Below are 23,362 nucleotides of genomic sequence, written 5' to 3'. Positions count from 1 at the left end.
TACGACCTCATGTGATTTAACTGTGTAGTTGTAGCACTGAGCTGAAAATTTCCCATGCTTTGTGGATTCCATTCCTTAGTGGGTTTAGTTGAATGATACTGCCCTCTACAGATGCTGTGAGTACTTAATGGAAGTTTAATTCATTTTCTAAAATACCAATTTAAACTTGTTTGTTGTTTTTTTTCTTTCAAACATCATAGATTGTTTCTAAGTTTACTCTTGGATTTTCAGTACTCTAACAAGAGGCAATGCAAATTATATGTCTGAATACTTCAGGTTTTCCACAATGCATTTTTAAATACAAAGGAAATGCTTTATATTTATCATGTTTTTATCTATGTGAGGTTCAGTTTTGCCTTCTGACCTTATCCTCGGAATTACAGATCACAAATACTCTTGCTGACTGTAAGAGGACTAAATAGGAAAACAGCACTAAATACAAGCAGGTACAGGAGAATCTGGCTCTAAGTATTTTGGAAATATGCAAATCTGGCACAAAAAGTCGGCATCTCACTGAAATCTGAAGGTGGCATACAGAGTAAGAATGAATATGAGTGTTTTTATAAGTTAAGATGAATCAGAACCAAACTGAAGCATCTTCTTCCTTGCTCAATACATCTTGGAAAACACACACACAAAAAAAACCCTACAAGGGGTTCTGCTGTAAGTTAAAACCCAGGATGTCAGAGGTATGTTTCCTCTGGCAGAGGCATGGTTTCCTCTGGTGTATTCCCATAAGGGCAACACTTGTATTTGTACAGGGGACTTATGTTCCTCTTAAACCTTTAAAACTAAAATTAAACAATTAACATTGAAACAAATTCTAGTTTTAGATTGTGCACTGCCCAACTTCTGCTGACAGTATGCATCTATCCAAAAGCAGAGCATGAATCTTCTTACTGAAGAATATTTCAGGTGCAGTTTTAAGTAGCCAGAAGTAGCATTCACAAGATAGCCAGCTCAGCATGCACCCCCTGTTCCCCAATACTTCCCTAATCACACCCACTGGCACTGTGATATTCTCCTTTTATTATATGTAAACCTTCTCATTCTCTATGGCACAAAAGTATCCCCTCACAGCTTTCCATGGTATTCATTAGACTTATCCATAACTAACCTGCCTCAGAGATGTTGAATACTGATGAGTGATCACTAGTAACAGATGAGGCTGACGACTGTGATGATCCAGGAGTTAATTCTGAGTTACCTGCTTCAGTGTCTCTCTCATTAAGGTCAGGAAAACTGAAATCTGTTGAAGTTTCATTATCATTAAGGCTATCTGAAGTACCTTGGCCAGAACCACTTTCTTCATCACTTGTAAAAACAGCCCAAGACTTAGACTCTGACGTGTTTTGCAATGGGACACTAGCAGTCTGAATGTGGTTCTCCAAAACTGTCGGGTCGTTGTGCTTCTCAGGTATCACACTTGCTGTCAGAGTTGGTATGGATGTATAATTATGTCTGTCCATGGCATGGTTTATGGGACTGTCTGATGCAGCAGTTGAGATTTTCTCTTCTTCTTCAGGTTTCTCAGAATGTGAGCTTATAATCAGGTTACTCTGATCCTTGTTATTGTTTACCTTTGTATTTTGTTCCTCTACTACCATATCCTGAGCTTCTCTATGGGAAGTGCATGAGATACAGTTACTTACTGGGAAGCCATCATCATATTCATCGTAGTCATCCTCAACTACAGAAGGCCATAAATCAGTACTGGACATGACACTGGGAGACAACCCAGAGGATTCTCTAGAAGGAACAAGCAACCTACTCAAAGTTACAGGGATCTCACTTTTGGGAGGAACAGCCGTAACAGAAATATGTACATTTGGTAAAGGAAGAGAGTGATGAATGGATACGTCAGAATCAGAAACAACTGCAGGCATATGAACAGGATCAAAACCAAGTGTAGAACTTGAAGAGACACTGGCAGCCTCACTTCTTTCAAAAACACTTGAAGAGATACGGCTGTCTGCAGGAGTAGCTACATGTGGTAACATATCACCTGTTAGGAAGGGAGTTATGGCATTTGTTGCTTGTGGGGGAAAGGCATCTGTATTTTCTAAACTGGTCATCTGGAATGAAACATCGCTACTGTACAATGAAGGCATAACCTGCTGAACATCTTCACTGTTAAACAAACTGGATGAAACATATTCCTCACTTGCATAAGAAACAGATAAACCTTGAAGTGACGCTGTGGGATGACTAAAAGTGTTTGGCAACATATCAGCAACGGAAGGTGCAGATGTAGAATGCAGCATGGTTTCAGTTGTAGCAGAACCTGGTGCCATTTGATGCAATATTTGGTCAAATGTAGAACTATCTTTATGAACCCTGGAGCTTTCAGCCAATATTGGATCACTAGGCACAACTGCAGCTGTCTTAAGCAGAGTGCCATCACCAGAAGATTGGAATGAGGATTGCAGTAATGCTTCGTTATTTAATGTAGCTGAGGTCTCATAAAAGTACAGCTGAGTCGAGGATAACATTCTGCTATAAGCAGGGGCAGAGAGAGCTTGATCTGAGCTTGCACTAAGCATAGGTTTAAGCAAAGTGTCATCAAAGGCTGGAGTTGTAACATGCAAAGGCTGAACGGAAAGGTGATTTTCTGTAAGTTTACTAATATCATGATCAAATATCTTAGTAGTGGGAAAAGCAAGAGAGACTGGAAGGATTCCCTTTGTGCTAGAAACAGGGAGTGGGCTTTCTTGCAGAGACGTATTCTGCTTAATTACATCATTATTAGAAACAGATGTAGAAAGTTCAGGTATCACTTTACTTTCAGCACTGGAAGCCATTTCACTTAAAGAAGAGGAAATTTGCAGTTCTCTCTCATCTCCATATATAACACCACCTTTTTGAAGCATCTTATTAACATCACTAAACCCAGATGATTCATACGTAATTTCATCTACAGAATCAGAGGAAGAAACATTAAGTACCATGAAAGTATCTGTATCAGGCAAAAGGGACTCACTACCAGAGTATGCTTCAGACCAATCCGTATCACTAGATAGAGAGTGCGTAGGCTGCAGCAAAGTATCAGCTTGTGATATTACAGAAGAAGGTTTATGCACCAGTACATTGTTATAGCTGCTAAATAAAGGATCTTGACGAAATACGTCAACAGAATCATGCACAAATTCTGCAGAGTCATAGGAAACAGTAAAGCTTTGGAGGGAGCCCACATTACTAGACAAAGCATAAGGAAGTTCAGACATTGTAGATAGTACATGCATATTTAAATCACTGCTGGATGGTTCAACTTGAGAAAATATGTGAGTTCTATTATGACCAAATATCAGTGTCTCTGAAGCAGCATGAGTAGTCTGATGTGACACCACATCAGCATATTGAGCAAGGCTTGGCTGTATTAACGTATCACCCTCTGCCAATGTCAAAGAAGCATGCAGGGACACCTTATCACTTGCAACAGCCGGAGTAGCACTTTGTGGAAACATTTGAGAAACTGTATACAAACGGTGAAACATTTTACTACTGGAGGAAGCAGAGGAAAATGTAAGCAAAGGTACATCATCATAGGAAGACAGGGTGGGTTCAAATGACACATCAACACTGGGAAATACAGGTGTAGCATGCAAGGTCACATCACTATCTGATGTAGCAGGGGTAGTGTCGAGCATCTGAGAGTCAAACAATAAAGGGGTGACTAGAGGAAACACTTCACTACTGTAGGAAGGTTGAAGAGGTATCTCACCATTATAGACTGGTTGAGTTGTCTGAGAGAGTACCTCACTGGCAGCAGAAGCAGAACCATATTCTCCAGAGCTTGAAGAGATAGAGTGAGGTGATAATTCAGCAGAGGAGAAAGCAAAGGTAGAATAATGTGGCAATTCTAAATCCGCATCTGAAGTGTCTTGTGAAACCACTGGGCTGATGGAATAGGGCACTGTAGCTGGCTTTAATCCCTCTACATAACCATCAGTGTAACTGGTCTGAGACAATTGCCTGCTATCCGATGTATCAACAGATTGGGTTGTCAGATCTGTAGCATTATGAAACCATAAATTTCCATCGGTGGAGGAAGTATGCTTTGGAGTCTCATCAGAGCTTGAGAGTGATACAACTACTGAAACATCCTTAATTGAGCCTTGGGAAAGAACATCATGCATGCTTATATCTGGGCTTCCTGAAGGAAGGGTGTCTTCTTGGGAGGTCTCCTCTGTAACCAGCGGTGAGGAAGAAGTGGTAAGAACTGAACTCCAAAAGTCATCAGATTCCTGATGAGGTTTAAAAGGAGACAATAAGAAATCTTCGTCACTACGGCCAGTAGTGCTTATTCTTGTTGGTTCAGTGCCTGAAGAAAGGTATATGTATTCTTCTTCTACGCCTTTGGTGGAGTCAATGACTTGAGGAGGAATTCCAGTAATTCCTCTGGATTCCAAAAAAGGATCTTCCTCTTCTTCAGAAATTTCACTAACAGGTGGAGAAGTAGGGTAATAAACTGCTTTGAAAACATCATCCTTACCATGCAATTCTTCTCTTGTTAAGTATTTATTTGCTTTAACTTCACTGGGTTTTGTCCCCATGTTCTCTTGACCGTAGCTGGATGTAGTCACCTGGAAAGCTTTCCTCATTTGGTTTATTGTACTGTCAGTGCTAGGAATCACTGCAGTTTCTTCATCCACCTCTGTTTCCTTTTCATCAACTTCATCCTTTGAAAAAATACCATAGTTGAAGACAATTAAAAATGTTTATAGACACTGTACATAAATGAAAACTAAATTTGCAATAATATATTTTCCTGGCTCCATAAAAAAAAGAGAGGAAAACCAAGACAACACTTGAGAAGACCGTTGGTCTTAAAGCAAAATATTTAGTTGCAAGAACAGGTATCTTCTCTCTTCAAAATTTTACTTATTTGCAATACAAAAAAATCCTATGTCACAATTACTTTTACTCTGAGAGACAAAATATACTCATAGTATTTATTTACTATGTTAAAAAGCTCTACCTCTTTCCTAATAAAATGCAATCATATATGCAGTACACATCAATGAAAAACGGTTTTGCTACCAGAATGTCTTAGAGAATTGCACTAATATCCTGATGTTAACTAAATTGTCATAGTAACAGAATTTGTAAAATATATCTATGACTTGTCCTTAAATCTTCTGAAACTTCAGAGTTTTCTGGAAAAGATTTCAGGATGGTCTGCATGAATCTAACAGTTTCCCAAGTGTTGTGAGTGATACTACCTAGTCCCTGCTATGACCCTTTGTTTGCTAAACATAAATAATACCTTGTGAAAAATCTGTGTTAGAGTTTCAACTTTTAAGGACAGATCCAAAAAGGAAAAAAACCTAAAAATTACATGCCTAAATACAATCAGGATTTAGGCAGTCCTTGATGATCTAAGTTAAAATCTCTTCGTCCCCTCCCCAATTTTCTTTGCTCCAAATCAAAAAATGTAATGTGGAAGCATCTAACTTGCTCAGCAGGCATTTTTGTTTTGACCTGGATATAGCAGTACCTGCAGCTCTGTGTTGTACCCCCATCTAGAACTGCACCAGAACAAACCTGTCTGAGCATAACTCGGCATACTAGATCAAGGGGCACCTTCAGTTTCTGAAGGGACTTGGTTTGATAGGCACACACAGCTCTAAAAGGCACCAGAACGACAGAGCCTCTCATAAAACACAGTTGAAACTCCTTTTTATTTTGAAGATCTGGCTTGGTGATGTGGTGGCAATCCCCACCTCTTTTTATTCAAAAGTGTAACGTTGAGAGAAAACACCCAGAAGACAGGAGACTGGGATACAATTATTAGTCTAAGAAATTCTCAGTTTCCAGTACATTTTAGGCTGAGTAGATGTCCCACTCTTGCACTGAAGTGAACAGGGCACAGCAGAGAAGAATGTAAAACCAAAAGCCTTTGAAAGAAAGCGCCTGAGATTAAGCATGGCCAAATAAACTCTTAACTGGGGCACTTGGCCAACAGGAGTTGTTAGCTTTTATCCAGTCTCCCCAGTGAGGGCTTTAACCACTAGGCTAGAGCTGTGCTTCACACGGCAATACCTTTTTTGTACCAGGAACCCCTAGTGAACTCACAATATAAGGTATCTCAGGCACGACTCTCAGGTTTGGATTTCATTCCATGGACTAAATACCTAAAATGTAGGGACAGCAGCACCTAGACTGTGCATCCTCAAACCTGGACTGGACTGGACAGGTCCTTGTTTATGAAAATCTACTTTCTGTAGGGCAATGCCTGCACTTATAAACTTTATTGATTCAAGTAAAAATCAATGGACATTCACTGGCACTCAGCTACTGTCCTGACATGCAATATAATAATCCAGATATGTAGCTTACATCAACAGAGAAATAACTGTAGTATTGGTTACTCAGTGTACACAAATACAAGTGATATTGTCACCTCTCTCCTTGATGGGACACCAGAAACTTAGTTACCAAATATGAAGTCTGCAGTGGTTATCATAAAAACATCCAAAATTGTGTAAAATAGAGTTATGCTGTAAAGTCTAACTTGAGTTCAAGAAGTAAGAGTAAATGACCCTCTGAGAATTTTGGAATAACTGTTAAATACAACCGATAGCCCACTAATAGCAGACACACATGAATCTCACTCTTCAGCACAAATGCCTTCCTCCCTTACTTTAGTTTACTACATGCTAAGACCATTATAAGCAAGCCCGAGTCAGATTTCTCCTCAAACAAACTAAAAAGCCTAACACTGGGTGACAGCTTTGATTCTGTTAAATAGACAATTTTGTCAGACTTCACTCAGAGTAACTTGATGCCCCATTTTCAAAAATATTTAGGCATATCCTGTGATATCCTTTACTTCTCCATGTATCTCCAGCCCAAGAGAACTAAATAGCATCTCCAGAATTATCTAGGGAGAATATAGCTGAAAGAGAATGCATATATATGTATGTATATATAAATACAGAGAATACATTCAGTTGGTGACATAGTTTTTTTCACTGAAAAATTTTCACAGAATATCAATTCAATTTAGTTAGAATATATGTATTTGAAGCACTCTCTTAAAAATAAATGAATGCTATACCTCATATTCTTCAGTTTCATTCAGTTCAGGAATGAGGTCAGCCTCTATAAAACAAAAATATACACCATATCATCCAACATTTTGAATTCACAGAATTATTGATTCTGCAAGAACTGAACTGATTCGTTAATATGCTTATTAAGACCCAGTCAAAGATGTTTTATAGGACTATGTTTGGAGAAGATCAACCACCTGGTCAAGGACTAGCTCCAAGGGTAGCCATGCTCATTAGGCAGGACATTAGTTCAGCCACAACAGGTTTGCCTGGCTCTAATTTGATACTGCAGCACATGTTGGATCTGCACTGAGGATCCACATCCTGGCCAGTGAGAACCAAATTTATGAGAATGTTCTCTGTGAGACAGTACAGTTTAGTGGAGAAATACAGAAAAGAGAAAAAAGGTAAGTCTAGGAATCAACTATTTCTCTACATTTAATCTGAAAGCCCTGAAGATATTCTTGTAAAATGATCTGTTCTATAATTTGCATACAGCAAATTCCTCATTTGTGCACCCAGGCTTGGAGTTAGGTACTAGCACAACAGCCATGCCACCATATTCAGCATGCTGGAGGCTGCCTGCCTCTGTCAGGGCAGACAAAGGACACCCATCCTTCCCAGAGTCCAGTGCTTAAGGCCTTTTTCAAACTCCCACTCGATTTAATGTAAGGAAATGAACTCAGCTGTATCACATCCCACAAAAAGTCCCTAATAAACAGGTACTAGGCACTCTGCAAAGAGCTACTCTCAAGACTTTTGAGGCCCCCTCACTTTTCATAAATAAATAACAGCTGAAGCAGGATCAAGAAATGAATCTCCTACAGCTCAGGTGAAAATCCTTCTCTCTAAATTCAGAGAGTTTAGTCTCTCATCTTTTTTCTCTGCATCTTTTTGGCTAAATCCAATGTTGTACTTCTGATGGTGTTCAGTGAGAGAAGCTTCAAAGCAGGTTGCAAGAAACCTACAAATCTCTGGTAGGAACTGGCAAAAGTCTCCAGTGATGAAATCTAATACCCCTTCCACAGCATTAACTCATCTTACTGCTCCCTTGGTCCACAGAAAGTTCCATTCCCTTTCTTAATCTTTCTAAAGCTTTCACCGAAGCAATGTTTGTTCTAGCGCTCTGTCTGTACACCAGTGCTAGCACGTATTCTGAGGGCTGGTTTGCACTAAGCAAAAATGCCAGTCTCTTAGTCTGGGGAGCGATTCTAACAACAGCATTTCCACAGTTCTCAAATGAAGTTTCCTCAATACACTAATATAAAGATGTTATCTTTACACTCCCCATCTCTGCCAAGTCAGATGGGGATCTATTAATTTATATTCTCTTTGGTCTGTCCGTATCTACCTTTCAAAACAAATTGAGACATGTACTATATGCAACATACACTAAATAAAATTTATCAAACTAACAAGCTTATACGATTTTATTTGTAGATTATAACATGCAAATAACTTTTGACTAAACAGTGCTGCACAAAATCTTCATAAATTGTTCTTTTGTAACAAACATTTATAAATTACCAAGTATTGAATTAACCTTTCATTAACAAGATAGAGAAAAATTCTTACCTCTGACTCCTGGAAGCCTAGGAGGCTCTGGGGCAGGGTGGGGAAGGGAGCGGAGGGGAGGAAGGGGTGAAGGAGATAATGATATTCCCTGGCTTCTCAATGATATAAATCAAATATTGTAGACATTAGTTTGAAAGTCTTCCGACAGTAGACCCATAACATGTGTTATGTACTCAATAGATTTCTCTGAAAAATGTTTTTAATACAGGGATATTCTATCCATTCTTTCTGTGGTTATTATTCTTGAGTTGAACTTTAATCAGACTCAGTCACAAAAATAAAATGTGCTAATTGTGCTAGAGTATACAGTAGGCTATGTGCTCACAAATTCCACCAGAAGAAATCTGCAGTTTCTTGCTGTTGTCTCCATGGAGAGGCATTAATGTACATATATATATATAATGTATATTAACAACACTAAATCTTCAGGCATTTTCCAAAGCCTATTTAAATTTAGTTGGTCACAGAAAATGTATTTGTCGAAAGCACAAAAGCATTAGAGACACACACTTATAGAAGTTCTGTTAATCCTGCTGCTGAATTTTATATTTGATGGGATATTACAGAAATCTGCTAACATCCCCTAACTGAAGAGGAGAACCACACCCTCCAAAAAACAACCCATTGATGTAGGTTGATGAACAAGCTTGTTTATTTTTTTTGGAACCACATATTGATTATTCCATAGATTACATTTTAAAATAAAATAATTAAATCATTAGTTAGAAAGTTTTGTAGAGGTCTTCTCATAGTCCATTTTAATGACAGATGAAGAAACGATAAAGACAAAAAAGATAACTATTTCCCTATGTTCATGTTCAATGCAAATCTTTTAAAAAAATCTATTAAAACAATCTGATTTGTAATTGTAGAATAATGTGCACAACATAAACTGATTTAATTTCTGTACTATCTTATGTAATATACGACACAGCAAGAAGTAAAGCCTGTTTCTTCCAATTAAATTAGGTTTCAGATTTATATATTTATCAGTACAGAATTAGAAAAAAGAATCCCTAAATGAAACATCTAATATATTCTTAGTGGTTTTTAGGACAAAAATCACGAAGACAAGTTACAAATAAATTGCACAGTTAGACCCTCACAAAGCATTGCTGACAGCATGAGCTGCCATGCAGGAGCTGGCACTTGAGAGCCATATCCCAGCATGGGGTTTTTGGATAAATACCAACCGAAATCTACGCAAAGGAAGATCAGAAGACAGATATATTCTTATTTTTCATTTCCTGTGTCAGCAAAAGCATGTAAGTAACATTGATATTAACTGCACAACAAACTACTGCAGAACTTTCAGAGCTATACAGATGTTATCTAGAGAGTCAAAGCACACATTTAGATAGTTATTCAAAATCCAATTCTAATAGCAAACAAAAAATTGGTAAATAAAGGTTGGACTTCTATCAAAGCTGACTAAAACACTACATACGTGATTCCCTTCATTTTCAATGGAGGCTGTGTAGCTACATCACATAGGGCATCTGGTGACTTTTACTAAATGGAAACTAACTGGAAACAATTTTAATGTGCACACACTCTATAGCCCAAGACGAGAGGCTGCAACTCTGAACAGTTTAAGAAGAACCCAAAGAGCAGAGGTCTCCACTATGATCATTTGCCCAATGTTATATCAGAGCTCCTGAGACTTCCACAAACTGAGGCAGAGAACATGGCCCAAAAGAGGTCCTTCCTCTTACAAAGCACTGCTGAGAACAAGAGGGTATAAATCTGGTCTGTGGATCACCTGGAGCCTGCAGAGCTCTCACTAACCACGTACAGCAGGCACCCAGACAGGGTGAGGAGAAGGCATGAGAAACACTCTCTCTTGCCAGCGTCTCAAAAAGAAAAGGCTAAAACAGTGGTCGTGAGTTTTTTGAACACCAGATTTGTGTTGCACGGTGTACTGAAACTTCCCTCATTAAAAGTGGCCACTCCAAGGGCAGAATGCTTCCCAGAAAAGGGCCCCTCTAATGCTTCCACATGACTCAAGCCTCATCTTAGCTCTTAACATGATGATTAATTGATCTGGAGGTGACTGCACTGAATTTCATCTTAATTAAACTGGCTTACTCAGAGTAATTCTTGAAAATGAAAGTTTTAGCTTATGCTTTTTGTGAGTCAATTTTATTTCACGTCTTCATGGTGAAGATAACTTTTCTTTCATAAATTCACAAGCAGGAGCTCCAAGAAATCCCCTTTTGCCTCAAGATCTATAAAGCAGATCACAAAACCAATTTGATGTTATAGTTGTAACCAGCAAGTTGCTCTGAAAAAATCTTTCTCATTAGATATCTACATTCTCATATCTCTGCTGTTTAATACTTGCAATATTAAAATATTAAATATGAAAATGTTTGCAATATTTGCAACAGTTAATTCAGATGTAAATAAATTAGTAAAGGTAAGTATGCAAATAAACATTAATATTAGAAATGAATGGAAGTTTTTTTTTCATATTTTAAAATTATATCCAGGCTTGACACAGCATCTATAAAACTGATTTATAGAGCAATGTACACTTATTGGAATCATACTAATTACACGGGAGGGACTTTTGCCTGAATTTTCCTCATCCAACGCTTTCAAATGTACTGCTGTGGAAGTGTCAAAATAAAAGAACACAAAGTACATTTAATAACTTTGTGTTCATTTAGATAGGAAGCATCCCAAAGAAACAGTTTTTCTGAAGCACACAAAATATTAATTTTGGTATTTAATTTTTATTTATAAACTTATCTATTTATTTATTTATTTATTTATTTATTTTTAAAATTTAAAATATCCTTGAAACACTTGATTTGACCTGAAACAATTTTCCTCAATTTTGAAGCTTTTGGAAAACTAAAGGAAAAACCTTAGGTAGACTTGAAGCTATTAGAGATTTTCAGAACTGATGGAAACTTGAAAAAAAAAACCCAGGTGTTTACACAGTTCTGATATGCAGATTATTTAACGCTCCTCTTTACAATGCTTTATTTAAAACAAAAAAAAACCTCAGGATAAGGATATACTTATATAAACTACTTTGCTTTAATGCAATATATTTAAATTTTCAAATGACAGAAAACACAAAAATACCTTTCTCACAGTTAGGCTAACCTGTTCATATCTTATACAGATACATCTTTATATTGTTAGGCTTCCTACGTAACCCTGCCTTGTATTTTCTCATTTCTTTACCAAAAAGAAATTAGTCTCTGGCAAAAAGAAAAGGCATGAGAATATCAGACCTTCACTCAGGACTGCTAGATATAACATTTATTGCACCACACTCTCTTGCCTGAGAATACAAATCTCAGAGAAATTTCTGCTGAGTTTTCCAGTAGGCATTTCTAAAGCAAGGCCCCCGCTCTTCCTTCTGCTAAATCGAATGCAAAGCCACTGCTTTGCGTGACTCCAGCGGAAAGCACACACGGGATGCCGTGATCAGGGGCTGTACCTACGCCGTGGGCCAGCTGCAGGCTCCCGGACGCCCCGTCGGCCTCTTGGGGAGTTTGTTCCCCAGCAGAACGTGCCGTGCACTGCTGCCCGCAGTGCTGGCTCCACGCTTACCCGGCCCCAGTGCTCCTGGCTCCTTCCCTGCCTCCGCACCCACCCTTCCTTCCAACGGGAGCCAGGGCACACAGCAGGGCGGTATGCAATCATCCTCACGGCAGGGATACAACAGGGCGGCTTATCCTACGGATATTACCTACACTGGATTTTGTTTCGTAACGTCTATTTTCAGAGGTTTTGAAGCTGTGATGGCAGCACTGCGCTGACTTGATTTGTTGAACTATTGATTAAGAATGGCAACACTACGCTGCTTATTTGTCATTCCATGTAGAAAGGGATGTGGGGTTATGTAGACGAACTCTCATCTGATAAAATTCTTCAAACACAAAACCAACACATTCTGGAAAGGAAGTAGAGGAATATAGTATCTAAGATGTAGATAAAGGATAAACAGAAAAGTGAAATATGAGGCGGAATGTCAGAACCTTGTTGTGGACTTCTCAGAAAACTGAAGAGAAATAGGAAAATTTTGGTAGATATTAGCATAAGAATCCAGAAATGCATTCTCCTTAATACACTGTGTTTGAAAGACAAGTTAAATGTTTATTTAAAATTTATATGCACTGCACCTGAACCTGTGTCCCCCTCCTTCAGACAGAAACACACTATTATAAGCCTATTACCATTATTAGTTCATAATTCATGTGATAGAGACCGTCAAGAATCATATTCTTTCTTGCTGTAAAGGAATGTGGTTCCCTTGAAAAGAAAAACTGACCTATTTTCCCAGGTACCTCACAACATTGCTAAGGACTCTGCTGTAGCTAAACACACCTAATGAACTGTAAAACTGAACTTACAGAATCCACAAATAAACAACAAGAATCCAGGCCCTTAAATAAAAAATCGTTTCTTGCATCATCAGAATGTCTTTGATTTTTTCTATGATTAATAACAGGGTTCTTAATTAAAAACACAGCGCTTATTCACTTTGATAAGAACTGGGTCTGATACTAAAACTTCCACTGAATTTAAGGAAATATTAAGGACAAGATCAAGCTTCATGCTATAGTTTCAAATTATTTCATATTTACCAGCAGGCAGAAGAAGTAAATCTGGCTATGAAATCAGTAAGATTTGTTTGTTAGGCCTTTTGATTTTTTGCGAGGCAGCATTAAGAAGCAAGGGAATTCCATCACTGCAAGTCCTTTGAAATCAAACTCCAAGTAATCATAAGAAATCAAATTTCAAAATCAATCCATACAGACTTATAAGTCATATATTGGGTTTGTATTACTTGTTTCCTTAATACTTTGTCTAGGTGGATTAATTTTGGGATGGTGTTTGAACCATAGAGAAATAATACCAAATATGGTTTTATTTCCCTATATTATATTGCTAAAAGATACACTTGTGAGATTTGAAATCAGGTAGGTGTTTTTCAGAATATGCTTAGAGTTAAAAAAAAATTAACATGCAGTCTTTCATATGTAATGTTTACAGGGAAAGGAGAATTATATCATGTAAAATATCAGTAACAAAGAACATGCCAAAGGTTAACTGCAGCGATTTTGAAATTTAATTTTAGCATATTTTGATAGTTGTGCATTTTAACTGGTTTGCAAACAAACTACTTATACAAATACAGATTTTCAGCTAAAAGTGATCACTCATCTCAAAAGACCACTTACCTGTGTCCTCTAAAGGCATATCAACAATGACTTGGTCACTGTATTTTCCATATAGACCATTAGAGCAAACAGCAACTATCTGAAGAACATAACTTGTATTGGGCAGCAAGTTATTTAGAATAGCCCCCTAAAAGAAAAACCACGTTTAATCATTTACTTACAAATAAGTATCAAATATTTGAAAATATTATTTTTTTTCATAACACATTTTTCATATGGACCATAAAGCTCCTTTATTCTAAGATTCTAATGTATGCTTTTTATATTTTATTGTCACAAGTGTTTTTCAGTCAACTTTAAAAAAAATCTTGTGAGTTTTTACATGGAGGATACCAAACTATGTAATTATTTAATGCTGAACACTAGTTTAGGTAACATCTCTGATAAATTATGAGTCATTAAAGAGGTCTAGAGGAACAGACCACACTAATAAAACATCATGAAGCTGTAATCATTAACTTAGTATTTATAGCAGTATGATTGTACTGAATCTTATGAGTTGTTTGTGTAGGTCATTCTTTGCACATCAGTGAGCAATGAAGTACACATTACTATTAATTGACTGAGGGTTTTATAGCTAAGGAGCTCTGAGAGTGACATGGTCATAAACTTTTTGGGGTAGTATAGCCAAATCAGAACAGCAATCTGCAAAAGCTTTGTCTCTTCTGGGCAAGAGAGGCTTTTTTCTGTGAGCTGCAGCCAAGGAAGTATTTTTTTATTAAAACAGCTCCCAGATACCATTTAATCCCTTAAGACAATTAACAGTGAATGTTTTTCCATCACCCCTTTGTATGAAACTTTAAGAGTTTACAGTTACCAAGTCCTGATACCCATCTGTCAGAAACTCATGCTTAGTCTGATCTTCTCCATCCAACTGTTGATAAAGGACCGCAAATCTCTCAATTGTGGTGTCGTATACAACCCGAGGTCTTTCCCATGTAACGAGAAGACTAGTATAATTCTTTGGATCAGATTGAACATTTTCAGGTTCTGAGCTGCAAACTGAAAGAAGGAGGAAAGAATATGATATTTATTAAACAGTACAAATGACTCTACTGAGATCTCGAGCCACCTCTTGAGAAAATGCAAGCCTTTCATGTGCTTCATTTTTAGCTTTCCACTAAAATATCCGAGATGCCATGTGCCATAAACAGAACCATTATTTTAACACTAGATTTTCAAGTTAATTTGAGGACTGAGTCCTCTCTCTCCCCCTTTTTAGACCATATTTTGCGAAATATTAATATCCAGTTCCCAAGAAATAAAATATAAACCACAAAAGATAAGAATTCATATATATGTCCTGGGGATGAAAAATCTCTATTATTCTGCCTTTATGGGTCTATCAGAGTAGTATTAAGAAGAGCTGCACAATCTCTCACAGGCTACAGTAGACTCTAATCTGTAGTAGACTGGTTTTAAAGGTTAAAGGTAAGCCTATCACACATGAATTTCCTCTCAAGGACATCTGAATCTTTCTGTAGTACCTAAAGAAGAGACAAAAGGCAAATAGGGAGAGGCTAAGAAATTATTAGGTTAGCAGGTGAGAGCCTGGAACCTAATAATTTTAGGCACTCCAGAAGAAGCCTGGTCAGGCAGCTACTCATGCATGTCTTCTAGCCCTTCCCGTCCAATACTGTTTTCATCTTATTCAAGTAAGCTGAATGTTTTGACGCTTTTCTAGACATACAGATGTACCGATTACCAGTGTGTTAGAAATTTACTGAGACTCTGACATTTGTTGTTTGAATTGCCCAACTACCTGTATGTGGCTTAAAAATAATACACAAGGACAAAGTTTGATTAACCTGTATGAAAATATTACATTAGCAGAAAATTTAAATTATTTAGCTGAAGCTCACTGAAAAATGAACAGTAAGTTGTGATACACAAAAAAACAAAGTAGCATCATATACAGTTGCATCACTGGTTGGTTTGGGTTTGGGCTGAGAACTCATTCCCCTTCCTTGCTCTCTTCATCCCCTCTGCAGGGGCTGGAACCGTGCTTTCAGACACAGCACTGAAGAATAGAGCTGACTGTCAAAAGTGTTCACTAACTTTTGGTCCCCAACTTGAGAGCATAGCAACTAGATTCCTTCTGATGTCTCAGAATGAGGGTCAGTGGTCCCTGACATTTCTTGTCATATCTCTTTGAAACTGCATGGGTTTTGAACTCTGGTTGAAATGCTCAGAGTGGCTATCTGCCCCTGACCTAGCTTTTGGGAAGTTCCCTTCTCATGTATTGAACTTCTTTTCATATGTAGTTTCATATGTACTGAAAAGGCATATTATTCAGTATACTGATTCATCTATTACCTCATTTCTACTGCTTTATTTAATATTTTATACTTGGCAAAATCACTGATCAAACTACATGAGGTTTACTTTAAATCTTTCAACAACTTCATTAAATCTTACACATTCAAATGGTTAGATGGATATATTTTTATTACAAAACTTTTAGCTCTACTTTTGCACAATTACATAGTCATTCCCTGCTTGGAATAAATAAGGAAACATATTTTTCAAATCTCAGAATCTGTTTAAAACGAACTTTGGGTATCTAGCAAAAGCAAGCAAAACAAACTATCTAGCTAATTAAGAAAACAAGTGTAGATTCTTTGGAGTTCTCTTAAAGGAAGCAAACACCATGATACTACAATGCTTTTGGTGGAGAATACTGCATTTTGAAGTAAAGGAAAAAAATTCTTTCCATTAACTTTGCAATTTGAAACTTGAACACAGGAGGGCACTCAAACCCCTCAAAAAAATATTTGGAAAAAAACTTCTTCCGTTCTGTATGCAGGTGGGTAGTTTTGTGCAGCTCTAGTCTAATCTAGTAAATGGAAAATAAGCAACGGGTTTTGGGTTTTTTGTTGGTTTTTTTTTTTTTTTTTTTTTTTGATTTTGATTTTTTTTTTTTTTTTGGTGTGTGTGTGTATGAGCTAATGGTAGAGGCAGTATTAGTCTGTGCAGTTTAGTTAAATTCTATAGCTTGACAGGCTTTGCATCTACTATGCTATGTACCTGACATCCCTTTTTATTCACTACATCACCGAATTCTTTTAACTGATGTAAAGGAAGAGCACATTAAAAAAACTCTCAAATCGTGTCCATTAATTACTAAAACTTGTCATTTCATCCCATTTCCACCAGATGGCAAAAGGAAACCATGAGATCAGCAAAGACGATTCCCTTCTCAGTTCTGAGCATTAAGGCAGATGACTTAAACGCTGATTCCATTTCTTTTTAACGGATCAAAACATTCTTCAACTATTTATTTTCGAAGGTGTTTAAAATAACTCTCCAAATGCTTTTTCATAGTATAAGTACCAAGCTTCTCCCTGTTCCAAACTCCTCTCTACTGTCCTTTTTCCTCCCTCTTTTTTGTCTGTGCTTTTGGTTCTGAAATGTCTGACTGTATTCAGACTAACTGAGCAGTATTACGAAACTTTTAAAGGTACAAGATTGGTGTTTCCAACATTATTACTTTTAGTTTCACTCTGTTTTCTTTTCCAGATGGTTCTTCCAACTATTTTGTTTTCCAAGAAAAAAAGTTATCTTCCCTTCTGTTCACCTCCTTTTGATGTTTGATCCTCTTCATCTCAGCAGTGACTAACAATATTCCTACATGACAGTCATCTGCATATTATTTCATCTCAACTCCTTCCCAAGTTGTTGCTCTTGTCCTTCTTCTGATGCCTCTTTATCAGTCATCCTGCCTGTGCTGTTTCCTTTCCTCTCCTGCCAGTCTTAGTAACACAGAAATACTTTGCTCCTGCCTCTTCCATTTTCCTTCTCCAGAGACTGGGAAAAGCAAAGAGATCACATCACAAATTACCTAATTAAAGACTTCTGCTCTGATACTGACTTCTAGAAGGTCTAGGCAAAGAGACTGTAAGAAAGGGAGTTCTTGAGTCTGTTACTAGTCTGAAGTCATAGGTATTCAACTGGATTCAAGTCCTAAGCAGCAAAATGCTATTCACAGGAAGTCAGACACCTATTCAAGCCCCTGTTGAGCTTGAATTCAGGTCTTTGCTTTCCCTAGATGAGTACTTAGGTGCTGGGTTTGCATATCAGATCATGATAATGCACCTGCCTTTGCTTATTCTTCTGTGGAATAAAATGCTACCCATATAACTGAGAAGTTTTTAATCTAAACTGGATTGCATCATCAGGAAGCACCAGGGTTTATTAGCTAAATCATTGTCAAAAGTTCCCTGGGCTGTGTTTTTGACAAAAAGATGTTTATATATATTAAAAAAAAAAAAAAAAAAAAGCAAGCCTGGATTTAAGCTTCTCTGAGCTTGACACAGTTGGAGTAAAACTAGGTGTAGTTCTGAGGCAGCACTGGATAACTCAGGGGATTTTTTCTACATTTCTTGCTTTCTTCTACTTCTAGGTGAATCTGCATTTGAGATTTTTATCTTTTAAATCCAGATTTTCAATTGTGGAGGCTGTGAAATCATTTCATCTACATTAAGACATTCAAGGGCTTTTGAGCTCCCTGCAACAATGAGTGACAAAAAGTAGTTCTTCAATATTCCCAGTCAACTCTACCTCTATGATGAAGGTAGAGCACCACAGTACGTAGGTGTGCTGGGCTGAACTTGGCTGGCCACCAGATGCCCACTCAGCCACTCTCTGACTCCCTCCCCTCAGCAGGACAGCTGAAGAAAGTAAGATGAAAAAGCTCATATGTCAAGATAAAGGCAGGGAGATCGCTCACTAATCACCGACATGGGAAAACAGACTTGACTTGGGGAAATTAATTTATCACCAATTATAATGGAGTAGGATAGTGAGAACCAAAAACAAAACTAAAACCACCTTCTCCCCACCCTTCCCTTTTTCTCAGGATCAACTTCACTCCTGACTCTTCCACCTCCCCACCCTCAGTGGTGCAGGGGGACGGGCAATGGGGGCTCCAGTCAGTTCATAATGCTTTGTCCCTGCTGCTCTTTCTTCCTCATGCTGTTCCCCTGCACCACCATGAGGTCCCAAACACAGGACACAGTCCTTCACAAACTTGTCCAGTGTGGATTCTTTCCATGGGGTACAGTCCTTCAGGAAAAGATGCTACTGTGTGGGTCCCCCATGGGGTCACAGATACTGCCAGAAAATCTGATCCTGCATGGGCTCCTCTCCACAGGCCATAGGTCCTGCCAGGAGCCTGCTCATGCCTGGGCTCTCCATGGGCTGCAGCAAGCCAAACTTCTTCACCATGGTCTACTCCAGGGGCTGCAGAGAAAGCTCTGCTCCAGCACCTCCTCCCCTCCAGCTACTCCATCCTTGGTGTCACAGGGCTGTTTCTCACACTTTTTTTTCCTCACTCCTCATGGCCTTGCAGCCACTTGCTCTTTCTCAAATATGTTTTCCCAGAGGTGCCACGACCTTGGCTGAGGGGCCCAGCCATGCCCTGTGGTGGTGTCCGGCCCGGGGCAGCCCCGGCCCCCCCTCACAGAGGCCGCCCCACAGCCCCGCTGCCGGCAGCTTGCCATGGACACCTGGTACATTATGTGAGTAGGAAGTATCCCGAGGAAATGTCTTGAGAGAATCTGATAATGGTTGTAATTAATTTATGTTGCCTGTGGTATGTGAAATAGTAAGGGTGTGAGCCCTTATCCCCGGTCTTGCAAGAGAATTTAACTAAAATAGCTGCTGAGCTTCACACAGTTGTATTTTGCACAGGAAAACAGGTTGACAAATATTTTTTACCAGTATATAAAATAATTGGCTGGGTGATCAGACCAAAAGAGTGTTGGTGAACGGAGGTAAACCTGCCAGTTGGTGGCCAGTCACAAGCAGTGTTCCCCAGAGCTCAGTACTGGAGACAGTTCTGTTTAATATCTTTATCAGTGGTCTGGATGAGGGGATCAGGTGCACCCTCAGTAAGTTTGCAGATGGCACCAAGTTGGGCAGGAGTGTTGATATGCCTTAGGGAAGGAAGGCTCCACAGAGGGATCTGGATAGGCTGGATCGATGGGCAATGGCCAGTTGTATGAGGTTCAACAAGGCTCAGTGTCAGGTCCTGCACTTGGCTCACAACAACCCCATGCAATGCTACAGGCTTGGGGAAGAGTGGCTGGAAAGCTGCCTGGTGGAGAAGGACCTGGGGGTGTTGGTCAACAGCCAGCTGAATGTGAGCCAGCACTGTGCCCAGGTGGCCAAGAACATCCTGGCTTGTATCAGAAATAGTGTGGCCAGCAGGACTTGCGAAGTGATTGTCCCCCGTACTCAGCGCTGGTGAGGCTGCACCTTGAATACTGTGTTCAGTTTTGGGTCCCTCGCTACAGGAAAGACATTGAGGTGCTGGAGCGTGTCCAAAGAAGGTCAATGAAACTGGCGAAGGGTCTAGAGCACAAGTCACACAAGGAGCAGCTGAGGGAACTGGGGTTGTTTAGCCTGGAGAAAAGGAGGCTGAGGGGAGACTTTATTGCTCTTTATAACTAAATGACTCTATATTTATACTAAATGATTCTATACTGTTAGTTCTGAATTTTAAGAACCCACTGGTTTTTATGTCTTTATTAAGTCCAGGAAGATTAACATGAATCATGTTTCTGCCCTTACTCACAGGGCATTACTAGAAAAGTGGAGTGGATGGGAAATTAGGTATCGGGCCCAGCAGCCTCTGCGATGATTCTCAGGTTTATAGAAATAAACAATGATTTCTATTATAAATGAATTTTCATACCAGATGAGGTTGATAGAGATAAAGCATTACAACTACAAAAAGCTTTCTGAGTTGAGTCCTCAAGTATGTCTGCAAGCATTAGCTATTTTAATCTTCTTAAATATATACATACATATATGCATACATACATAACACATAGGAAAATTACATGTATCACTAAGCAGGCTTGGGGAATGAAGTATCTCCTACGTCCTCAGCAGGGAAGTGCTTGTACATCAAGAATGTTGAAGTTGTCACTGTGTGAAAATTTCTGACAAAATATTGCTGAAATTAGAAAGAATCTTTTATCCCTTCTAAGGCAACTTGGCTCTACTTAAGAAATGTCATATATTAATAACAGCAGTAAATCAAGTACTTAATCCTACTGCCTAAGCAGAGTCTACACTGACTCCAACAGGAGAAAATTGGGATTCTAGGTTTCACAACACAAAATAATTTGTCAGTTATCTACTTGAGTAAGACCCACTCTTGTCATTTCTCTTGTGTTGTCTAAAGGGATTTCGAAGATTAATTTTTCTCTGTTGACTACAAGAACTTTGCAATATTAAATACTAAATACATAAGCCTATTTATCTTGGGGACTGAGGCATTCATATTACAGTTTTTACATCTGAACATTTAAGTTTAATGATTCCTATGGCTTTTTATTCACCTTCTCTTAAAATGGAGGTGAAAACATAAATGCTTCTCTAATGTAGTAAAATAATCAAATCCTATAATTGCATTTGTGTGCATATATATATACATGCGTGTCTACACAAATACATATATGTATGTGTATGTGACGTTGTTGCAGTTACATAGTGCACATAAACATTAACAGAAAGGTAAAATATATACAGGAACACTTGAAATTTTAGTGATCCCTTTCTGCCCCTCCTTTGTTTATGGCCAAACCAGAATTTTTAACCTACAATTTGCTACTTCAGTTACCTAGTTTGGAATAAATACTCTATGTATTCGCTGCCACAGCCATGTGAATGCAGGACACTTTTGTCTTAAACTCGGTAGATTAAAACCCACTTATTTGGTATTACACAAGTCTACACACAGAGAAATTTTGGCTGCTCTGTACAACATATTTTATCATTACATGAAACAGAAGGGCCTTCTAATTTAAATTATATAACTCCGTGATATATTCACTCTTTCTTAATTTGTATGGATACCAAACTCACAGGTAAGAGAAAATTCACAGAATCTCTCTTTGATATAGTGCAGAAATGGGACTGGTTGGAATCAACCTCTTATGAAGTTTTAATGCACACACTACTTTGGATAGCATATGAGAAACTCCTTCAGGTGTCAGCATAGGAAGTGGATAGAAGGAAGCAGGGGCCTGTCTTAAACAGTATTATCCACCTTTTCTTCTTGTCAGCCTCTATGGAAATCTAGATTAGGACGGCACAGCTGAAAGTAGCTTCCTTCTATTGCAGTGACTGAGCTGGAGGGTCAAGGCCAAGGGTCAAGACTGTAGTGCAGCCACCTGGGAGGCAAGTGGATTTCAGGTAGCAGAAGTAGTCCTGGTCTCTGCCTGCAAAGGTCCTCTGCCTATGACATTTCTTCACTGTAGATTGATGCCTATTTATAAAGTACTGAGAAGATTCATTTCCTTCTGACAGCATGGACATAAGAACAGGTGGTCTGTATTACAGTGACCTGTCTCCCAAACACCTTCATTAAACAGAACAATTTGGGGGAGGATGATCTTTCTTTAAGTTAGGCTAATTCAGCAATGTCCATTGTAAGTCTGTTTGGAAACAGAAATTTATTTAATTGTGATAATCTGCTTGATTGCTACAGCTCAATTCCACACTCCCCCAAGCTTCAAAATTTCAAGTGCTACTTAGAACCTAAACAAAAAAAACCCTGCCAGAACAGATATTTCTTGGCTTAGAACAATGGAAAAAAAAAAAAAAATTCACATCTTGGGCACACATCTGAGGAGTTCATGACAAGCCAAGGTCAGAACAGTAGTGTCACTGACTGGTTACAGAAATGAAGCAGTAAAGCTATCCAGTGCAGCACTGTGGCAACACAGTGTGATGTACTTGTGCGGGGGACCCAGCCCTCTGGCAGTTCTATATGATGAACATCCCCTAGCTTGTACATAGGCTTCATTCCCAGTAGGACAAAAAATTACCCACCCAACCAAGGTGAATTAAAGTGAAGCTACACTTCTTTCTGATCTGGAGAACACTGATGCCACATGCTTCAGTCATCTGTCTATGCCTAATTAAGCAAAATTCAGTGCAAATGAATTTAATAATCTTCAGGTATCCCTAGCCAGGTAGCAAGCAGTGCTCCAAAATTAGATGTTTACTATTTATTCTTCTGTGTTTGTGAGTATAGAAATCATCGACTTCCATATTTAGTACTAGATCTTGTTTCTCATTACATAATGTATTGTTTTGGTCATGTAACCTCCATGAACTTCCATGAGGTTTTAGGTAAAACAGAACAAAATCTGGCTTCTGGGATTATCTTCATCTATCACTTTCTCAGCAGACTACATGAAATGAATTTGGTGGCCTCACTTTAACCTTTGTTGGAAAAGCATCCACATTACACAACAAAGAACCAAATGGGTTTGTAAAACAAAATCCTCTTGCAGGCCCTGAAAAGGCAGCTTTGTTTAAGTCTGAAACACATCAAAAGGGCAGTGCAAGAAAGCTTGAACTGATGTGATCTTCACTGAACGTTTGGTCAAGACAAAGATTTAATTTTCCACTCCATTTAATGTGACAAGTTTTATGATTGCTAGTTTTTTTTCCCTTAAGTGATAGATTTATGAGTAATAATACAGCATGCTACTTTCTACACAATTAAAA

General features: G+C 38.5%; 1 protein-coding gene across 6 annotated transcripts in view; it reads right to left on the bottom strand.

Annotated features, from left to right (window-relative positions):
- The window catches only part of PTPRZ1 (protein tyrosine phosphatase receptor type Z1), a 141,725-nt gene that overhangs the window by 34,604 nt on the left and 83,759 nt on the right, over positions 1-23,362 (bottom strand). For 4 of the 6 annotated variants that reach the window (XM_033011481.2, XM_033011484.2, XM_033011483.2 and 1 more), the window contains exons 9-12: positions 14,652-14,836; positions 13,835-13,961; positions 7,061-7,104; positions 1,118-4,679 (exon numbers count right to left, since the gene is read on the bottom strand). In XM_033011481.2, the coding sequence (XP_032867372.1) occupies positions 1,118-4,679; positions 7,061-7,104; positions 13,835-13,961; positions 14,652-14,836 (3,918 nt within the window). The remainder of the gene's footprint in view (positions 1-1,117; positions 4,680-7,060; positions 7,105-13,834; positions 13,962-14,651; positions 14,837-23,362) is intronic. The other 2 variants (XM_033011486.2, XM_033011487.2) reach the window with 1 other exon arrangement.

The sequence above is a fragment of the Tyto alba genome, unplaced genomic scaffold (genome assembly GCF_018691265.1).
Source record: "Tyto alba isolate M040663 unplaced genomic scaffold, T.alba_DEE_v4.0 Super-Scaffold_2, whole genome shotgun sequence".
Classification (NCBI taxonomy): domain Eukaryota; kingdom Metazoa; phylum Chordata; class Aves; order Strigiformes; family Tytonidae; genus Tyto; species Tyto alba.
This window is presented reverse-complemented; position numbering and strand designations above follow the sequence as displayed.